Genomic DNA, 9,406 nt, shown 5'->3' on the forward strand with positions numbered 1-9,406 from the left:
TAATTACATATGTGTCCTTGTGTAACTATTCTCCTCTTGCAGGACTTGTTATAATTGCATGAATGAGTAGCAGTAGAAGGATCCTGAATTCTCTCTTTTCCCCCTCTCTCTGCTCTCTTGCTCCCGTGAAGGCATTTGAGTTTCGAGCGGGGAAAAGAGTCGGGGGGGTGGGGGGGAGAGCCGGTGGTGGTGGTGGTGGTGGTGGTGCTGGTGCTGGTGGGGGGGGATTGGGAATGGGCAGTAGGAGGTGGAGCGTTGCCTCCTCTCCTCCCTGTAGAATCTTCTGCATTATTCATATGCCTGGGCCAGTGCTGCGATCTGACTGGCTGCCTGGCTTAGCATTCACCCGACATTCAGTGGCTCTGTTTGCTAACATTCCTCATTCAAAGCCTTGTTAACTGCCAGACGGGAGGAACACGCGACTCCATGGGAAACCCACATGGCCTCCCCATTGTGGCGGGCCCTGACAGTCTCAGACGAGTTGGTGGCAGACGGGGGAGAGCGAGGGAAGCCAGTTTGTAAATATTAGAGGGCAGTTAGCTGAGGTTAGATAGGTTACCTGAGCTTAGAGCCGGGTTCGGGGGGGCGAGGTTGCCGGATTGACAGTGTCGAAAGGAGACAGAGGCGAAGAGAGATTGGCAAACTAGACACACACAAAAAAAAAAAAAAAAGGCGTTCGGGCAGATAGTGAGGCTGATACTTTCTGGGACTGTGAAGGGGTCTCCCCGGCGTGCCCACCTACTCCTTGCAGGGGAACACGGAGCCGTACGACTCAATTCGAGCTCCTTCTCTGCCCTTCTGTACAGAGAGGATATACGGACACGCTGCTTGTGGCTGCTGAGTGATCCGGCACGACGAACGGCGACTGTTTCTCAGTGTCAAGTCTCATTGGGTAAGTCAAAAAGTATGTGTGGGTGTGGAGGTAAGTGTGTGCCTGCATATATTTGTGCGACTGAGCAAATGATGGAGCGTGCACGTATGTCGGCAAACTGAAATGGCATAAAGATGAAGCAAGCGCAGCGGTATCTATATTTTTGTGCCTAATCGTGCACATCCGGGTGCTTCCGTTTACCAGCTACATGACCATCCGGGGAGAGAGGAAGTTAAAATATCGGCAAAGAGCGCCGAAAACGAGGCGGGCGCTCAGGTTTTTCGTCGAAATCGAGATCATCTTTTCATTGTTGCAGACCTACGTGCCCTCCACATCTACCTTTTGTGTGTGCAGAAAAGAGACAATTTTGGAGGGAGCAGAGAAGGACTAGTGCTGTAATGCTGGGCCAAGGGCCAGGCAAGGCCTGCTAGACAAGGCCGAGCCCCACCACAACGCTGTCGCTCCCTCAGCTTGTCTATCTCTCTCTCCTCATGTCATCTGGTCGGTTTTCAGGACACTATTAACTGCTATTCTAATAATTGAGTTTCCTCATCAAATCGCATCTGAATGGGCGTACTTAAGTTTACAGATTGTAATCGAAGGTGAAACAGACAAAAAATAGGTCATTGCTGACACGTGGCCGCTTTATTAAAGCTTCAACGAGCTATTGTACATAGCATTTATTTTGTTTTAGAAATTATCCGGCTAAAACACTGTAAGGTTGTGTCGCAGCAAAATTAATTTTAATTTTTTTTATTTTATTTTATTTATTTTTTGTGCAATGCAGGAACAAAACTCACGTTCCAAAATATTAAGCTGACCTCTATCTTTTTTACTTTGGTGACAAGAATTGAAGTCCAGCTTAAAATCAAAGGAATGTTTCTGTGTGATACATTTATACCTATAAATATACTTGGTTTAATAAATAATTTATAATTGTTATGCACTAATTAGCCTCGGCATTATTAGCATTCCATTTGTGACGGAAAATCATCTTTTATTTTTTTACGTTATACATTTCTTTTCCGCATAATTACTGTTTGATATGACTTATCCCTCCAGCAGTCTGGTATGTATCTTTTAATTATCCTTTATATTTTTGAAATTGTTTTGAAATATCCTGGCCCTTTGATTAAAGTATTTTAAAATAGGAATTCTTTTTATTTTGCCTGCCAGTATGGCTTTATATTAAACACCTTAGCACATCAGAGTCAACCATGACCAGTAGGCAGAAGTGGAGGCAGTGTGAGTCATCACAGATAGCTCTAGTCATCCCACCTACATCCTACGTTTGACAGGCCTATTCACCCGCCACTCTTGGTCCCCCGGGCCTGGACCCCATCAGGAAACTCTGATGTAGCTCCTCTGCATGATAACTCCCGATTCTGTCTCCGAAGACCCCGTGGCTTTATTAAAATGGGATTTGCAACAGCAAAAAAAAAAACAAAAAAAAAAACAGCAGTGACGGAACTCAAGAGTGGAAATGTCTTTTACTTTTCGGCTCATTTTTCTTTTTTTTTTTTTCGGATTTTCACTTTTTTTTTTTCGTCCCTCACAATTTAACAGTGGAAATAAAGTGTATGGTTTGCGCATGTCGAACGTGCACATAGAGTCAAACACCCCATCGAGGAGATGAGACAGATATGCGTCGATAAGTGTGTTATTTTTTATCTATCAATATAGTGGGAAAAAAAAATCTAATCTCTCCATATTTGTCATGTTAGTTTATATCATGAATAATGATAAGATTTGTACAACGCATTTCCTAGAGAAAAAAAAAATGAAGAAAAACTAAAGTTCCTCCTATTTAAATTAATATTTCATTTTGAGACGAAAATAGCCTGTCTGGTTGATGCATGAAAATTAGTGCAACTCTTTTTGCATAGAGAACTTTTTTTTAGTATCAGTGCACCGTATGATTACACGAATAGCGTTGATCCCATCTTAGCTTTGTTTTTAATATTATAAATGTTTTATTCCAACAAAAATAGAAACGAAAAGTCCTCTGCAGGCTTTTATTTTTAAAGAAAAAACAAACTGGTACTGAAAGCATGAAAAAAAAATAAAACCAAAGGAAATGTAAAAAGTAAGAGTTGAATCCACAACTTGAACCAGACACACAGGATGTGAACATACACAAATGTGTGCCACAGACACAAACACACACACACACACACACAGACACGTATGCAGGCGCACTCAATCACACACACACACACACACACACACACACACACACACACACACACACACATACTCACACACCCAGACACATTTTGATGCTATGTACCCCACAATGAACCCTGGCTCCTAGGATGAATGGGGTTCCCACGGCTCTCCCAAGGAGAGAAGGGCACAGCCTCCTCCTCTGAGCATTCACACACACACAATGCACACACTACAGATGGCCACACAGACTTATATAAAACACACACAGGTGCATTTGACTCATGCTGATGCATAAATTCAGACGGTGTTAAGTATGAGGGCAAACATTTTAAAGCATGCAAACATAATAAAAATACCCTTTTGTACACACTGGTATCCATATTAAAAATGTCACTTTTTAACCAATATCTTCACATATTCATCAGTTCGGAGGAGCTCGAAACTTTTGATTGATGTGGAAGTGTAGCAGAATGAAAAACCGCATCTAGGTGTTTTTAACCTTGACTTTTTTTTGTGCGCAACTCAGTTGTATGAACGTTGACAAAGTGAGACTGCATGTCTGAAAATCAAACACATCACTAAGCAATCGTGTGTGTGTGTGTGTGTGTTTGTGTGTGTGTGTGTGTGTGTGAAGGGTTTTCACATACACACACACACACACTTTTGTGAGTGTGTGTGTGTGTGTGTGTGCGTGCGCGTGTGTTTGTGTGTGTGTGTGTGTGTGTGTGTGAAATTGTGCATATAAAAGATACCATTTCCAATATCTATTTTTTTTCCTAAATATCTCTGTCAAACAACACCATAATTCTGTATTTTTAATCAGATCATTTTTTTAATATGTAAATATGTTCGTAAGCATTATAATATATATAGAATATTTTATAGAATAATGTCTTAATAGTATTTGGTTTTAGAAATTAATCATTAAAAAAAAACTTTTAGCCGTGTGTGTGTGTGTGTGTGTGTGTGTGTGTGTGTGTGTGTGTGTGTCAGTGGCAAAACAAGGGAGATGTAATTTCAGTGTCTCATAACATAAGTATTAGTAAATCTTTTGATGAAAAACATTTTGATATAAAAGTTTTTTTTACAGTTCAATTGCTCTTAAATGTTTTAAATTGCTGCATTTCACATTTGCAGTATTCTTTCTTTTTCTTTGTCCGCCTTTTTTTTTTCTTTTACCCCCGGATTATATTTTAATAGGAAATTTGGCAGAAAAGTTTGCTAAATAAAAGAAAATCAAATTCTCCATCGAACAAAAAGCCACAACATCGTTTGTAATTTTAAAACAGTAATGTAACTCCCACCGGTATTTTTCTGAAGCATATGCTTTTCTGAGAGCTGAATCGAAGGTTCCTCTACACAGGCCAGTATATGGTAATGTAGTTATCCCATCTAAATTCAGCTCCAGTATTCTGAGCTATGATCACTCTAACATATGGTACATCAGCCTTAATGATACACTCAAGTAGCTCTTTGGCAGGTTTATGACCAGAGGGCTACATGGACACCTTGATGCCTCTTTGTGTGTGTGTGTGTGTGTGTGTGTGTGTGTGTGTGTGTGTGTGTGTGTGTGTGTGTGTGTGTGTGTGAGTGTGTGTGTTTAAATCGTACACAGAGTAATTGTGCATTTTCTGAATATGCGTATGTAACCATAGGTAAGTTTGTGTATATATACACATGTATATTTACATTTCTATTTTTCACTTTCATTTGCAGGCAGTGATCTCTCCTCTCTTGATCAGAACTCACTCTTCAGGTCAGTTTCAACATTTTTTTTTTTTCTACAGGTCAGTTTCTACATTTTATATATATGTATATATATTTCATTTAATGCTGTTAACACGGTTTTTCTGATCTAAGAATGGCATGTGTCTGGATGGCAGTGCCGAATTCTCAAAGACCAAATAATTTCGATTAGGTCTCTCGCTTACTCTCTCCTCGCTTTCCCAAATCAGGAGGCTACAGTTACAGAACACAGTAAACGCTGTTTGGTATTAGTTTATTGAACAGACTGCGACTTGTTCCTGGCACACCGCAGCGATTGCAACAACGATTGATACCTTCCCTTCAAAACCTCCGCCGGTGTGTTTTTTGTGTCATGTCGTCTAAATCAGTAAGTCTCTGCTTGCGCTCAAAGATAATCTCCTCAAAGGAAATCAGTTGAGGAAAAAAGGGGAAAGAAAAGCGGTCAGCCTAAAGGTCAAATGAAGATTAGAGGGAAACAGTACACGAGGGCACACCGGCTGGCACCCGGAACTGCACAAAGGCTTCATTGTCACGGAGCCCTCGGCTGAGGACACACTCGCCCCGCTTACTTGGGAAGACATGACACCTGTTGGTGGTTTTGTTAAACTGCAGGCGGAGTGGCAGCAGACCGCGGGGTCTGCTCGCTGGCGTGGAGGCAGTGGATAATATCAAATCATTTTATGAATCTCTCTTGACAGTTTAACACAGCTTTACGGTTTATGCAGCCGTGTGCCTCAAACACTGGACGGGATTTTTTTTTTCCTGTTCAAGAGGTTGTACAGGAGCGCCGAACTGCAGGGGGCCGCTCCCCTCACTTGTGAATAACAAACTTATATTTTTACGAGCGTGTCACAAGAGATTTGGCTTAAAAGTTGTCTGAACCGGATGCTTTGACTTTCCTAAAAAAAAAAAAAAATTAAATTAAATAAGATCTCCATGTATTGTATTTGTGTTGCTTTTGAAATTTGATTTCATGTAAAAGTAAAAAACGAACACACAGGGTTTTAGTTGAAGCCGGCCCATTCTCTACCGGTAGTTAATTAATTTCTGATTTGAATCATGTTGAACGCTCGCATCAAACAAGGGGTTAAAGAGTCAACTTTTCATAATTACTATCCAGTGTTTTCCAGCGCGTTCGCTACACGTTAGCGGGGTCGGCGAGGAGAGCAGCGCAGATCACCAGGCCTGCGAGGGATCTAAATCGCCTTGACATTAATTAGCTCGTGCGGGTGTCTTTTGTGGCATTTACGGGTGAACTGACTTGGTGTAAAACAGCCGACCGATCCGCTCATGTGCATACGCAGGGAGTTACAGCAGTGACTCACTTTTTAAAAGTTTGCACCAACCTCGCTATCTCACATATCCCCATCGCTCCCCAGCTCAGGGAGAAACCACAGCCGAGCCACAGCCTCTCCTGTCTCGCTCAGGAAACTCCCTGAATGACCGCAACCTGTCTGTTTGACAAATTTACGCTTGTTTGCGCCCATATTTCTTTGACATGCATTGCCTCCGTGGTCTCTCGATGACATACTTTACATCACACTCTGCGTGCAGGAGTATCACACTCCAGAGTTGATTGTGTTTTGCTATTATATGTTCCCCAACGCCGTGGCCTCATTCAGATCGATCCAATACGGACAGATGACCCTTTTGTTCTCACATTTGTGTTGACATCAATGGATGCAGCTGTACGTTGCAGGTTTTTACACTCATCTTGCAGGTTTTTTATATTTATGTGGTCCACGTGCCGGCGTCCAGATTTACAATCCGTATCAGTTGTTGGTATGCGATACTCGTCGGAAAGAAGAGAGGAAGTGAGGGTTGCTTTATCTGTCTGCACTCGACAGCCGCTCATGCTCTCCTCGTGTTTGTGTCCATCAGGTTGAAGAAACCTGAAGTTGCAGAAAGGAGGTGGATGCGAAGCACGGGCCATACACAGGAAGTACCTCAGTCTTTCATTTGCTCATGCAGTTAACCCATAGGGCTCCTAGACCAAATAAATCGGGCCACTGCTTGGACTCAAATTTCAAAGTAACAAAATGTTCTTGTCAAACATGTCTGAAAATGAAATGGCAGACAATGTCGGTATTTTAATGAGCCATTAGGAGGAAAAACAAAATCACAACATGTGTACTGCTCTGTTTTAATTTTTCACATATTAAAGGGTTGACCATCTAAAACATGGCATATCCACACTGCCTCCTGCAAATCTAGAAAATCCCTTATTTTTTCTAAAAAAAAAAAAAAAGACTAATTGAACAGTGTAAATTTTCAAAAATGATAATGTTCTGTTTTGCAGGTTCAAAAAAATGGTTAACTCCCACAGCCTATTTTTTTTTTTTTTCAAGTTTGGATGATTTTTTGGAACAGCAAGTCATAGATTTGAATAATCCATATTGTCTTGTTTTCCAATGCACCCATTGATGATGCTGCTGTTTGTACATTCAGACCTTTGTTGGTCATCGGAGGACCCATCTTCTCCACCTGCTGGAAGGAAACTGTCCTTTGGGGTGAGGTAGTAGGTTGTATAGTTTTAGGGTTATTCCCAAGCTGTCAGATGACTATACAACTTACTGTCTTTCCTGAAGCGACTGTCAAGGCATCGCCATCTTGACCACCGCAAAGGAAGGCAATATTCATGTGTGTCTTTGCTCTCCGATTTGAATTTGTATTGTAATACTGTGTTACGATCTTTAATGCAGGGATACAGCCTTGAATAGCTTGTCAGTTGTCTCACAAGGAAAGATGCTAATAATGCTCATATTTCTGCCTTGATAAATCAGACCAAATAAGCTGCTGGAACTGGATGAGCTGAGGTATTTTTCTTGTTTTGTCATATAACGTGAGTCTTACAAAAATCATCGGCCTATCGTGATCTGGGCGGGCATCTTAGTTCTTCTCCTTGAATCATTTGTGGTTGAAAGTGTCAGATTTTGGACAAACAAGTTGTAATATATGTCCGCGTATCAAATATCTGCAAAAATGAATTGCGTAAACGCACTCCTACGCTAAATTAGATTCATTCAATTTATTTTTAGTGATGTGAACCCAAGCATGTGGCGCTGTAACTTGATATGAGGCAGATTTTCTTCGGCTCTTGTAAAACCCAGGCCTTTTTCACCGGCTTAATCTAAAATACATAGTCTTAGCAAAGTACAGACAATTTTAAAGTTATGAGGTTTTTGTCTTATTTTTTGGTTAAACGAGACTTCCTGTCCCCCACATGCAGCCTTTTAAGTGACATTTTACACACGGTTAGCGTATTTACTTGTTGGGTTTTTTTTGTCACTGTACTGTAGTTCTGCCTTCACCGATTCAGGGGATAAGATGCGAACGGTCCACACTGCGAACAACACCGTCCGACAGCTCCGGCATCAGACCTTCACGACGCACTCATGGTGTTCGTACAGGGTGAGGTAGTAGGTTGTGTGGTTTCAGGGTTGTGATTTTGCCCCATCAGGAGCTAACTATACAACCTACTGCCTTCCCTGGAGGGCAGCAATACATCCCGGGAGCGCACGTCTTTGTCACCGCCTTCCAAACGAAGGACAGGGGTTGGAGTTTCAGGATTTCACCGATGGTAAGTTGTCCCTTCGTGTATCCATGCCTTATTTTAATTATGGGGGAAACTTAACTTGAGGCAACAGTTTGTTTTGTATCACTGCTGTTTTTGACTTTGTGCAATTTCATCAATGAATAAAGAAAGATAAGAATCTTTCAGAACAAACATTGCCTGAAGTCTGATCTTTTCTGTGTGCACATCTTTTTCTGAGGGGAACCAGAAGGATAATCTGGGAAATATTCCCGTACAATGTTGTCTGATTCTGCAAACCTTCCAATGAGCTCCTCGGTCATTAAACTAAAATAGGCCTAGTCTGCTTCAAAAACCATAGAAAAAATCAAAAAAAATCTTTGGGTATAAAGTTAAAAGAAAACCCCACAATGTGGCAGATACCGCTTTCATCTAAATTGTGAATGAGTTGTCAGAGTCTGCACAACTGCCAGATTAGAAAGAAGATAACTGGCTCTCACAATTTCAATAAACTTAATAGAACCGAGCTGTGCAGAGACATTTTCCACTTCAGGAAACACCAATAACCGTGTTTCCCTCAGAGTGAAACTCAAAAGTGATCGAGGCCGCCCAGAAAAGACCTAGAAGAGTGCCAGTGCACTTTTCTGTTGTGAGTTAACAGGTATATGAAACAGGCCAGATTCATCGAAACCTTGCTTTGCTTCTGCACACAGAAGAGGGCGCAAGATGACACGTTACACTGAACTCCGCATCCCGGCCGCTGTTAATCTTAAATCAACAGTAATGATACTGGAAAATAACAAAAGGGAATGAAAGTTTGTAAAATTAATGTGGTTGTATTATGTTTACCTTTAAAATATTTATGTAAAACATACCCCGGATATGGGGTGTAAGTAATTATATTATGACGTAGGTGTGAGGAGCTGGGGTGGGATGTAACCTGGTGGTTTCATTGTTATTTGGGCAAAGTTTTTTTTTGTTTGCATACATGCAGCAACGTCCTTTCCAACGCAAACAGGTGGTGGCGTGAACAGAAATATTAATATTATTAGAAATATTACAATATTAAATGCACCCATACCTACTAA

General features: G+C 41.3%; 1 protein-coding gene across 8 annotated transcripts in view; it reads left to right on the forward strand.

The window, feature by feature from the left end:
- LOC147234207 (uncharacterized) overlaps nucleotides 1–8,513 on the forward strand; it is a 32,976-nt gene extending 24,463 nt beyond the window's left edge. For all 8 annotated transcript variants that reach the window (XR_015106169.1, XR_015106172.1, XR_015106171.1 and 5 more), the window contains 3 exons: nucleotides 807–892; nucleotides 4,757–4,796; nucleotides 6,668–8,513. Coding sequence is in view for 2 of the 8 variants with exons in the window: in XM_086147028.1 (XP_086003154.1) it covers nucleotides 807–892; nucleotides 4,757–4,796; nucleotides 6,668–6,761 (220 nt within the window). In the remaining 6 variants the exon portion in view is untranslated. The remainder of the gene's footprint in view (nucleotides 1–806; nucleotides 893–4,756; nucleotides 4,797–6,667) is intronic.
- Nucleotides 8,514–9,406: the final 893 nt, after the last annotated feature.

This window comes from Fistularia commersonii, chromosome 5, assembly GCF_037954325.1.
Source record: "Fistularia commersonii isolate RoL2024-O1a breed Wild chromosome 5, RoL_Fcom_v1.0, whole genome shotgun sequence".
NCBI lineage: Eukaryota > Metazoa > Chordata > Actinopteri > Syngnathiformes > Fistulariidae > Fistularia > Fistularia commersonii.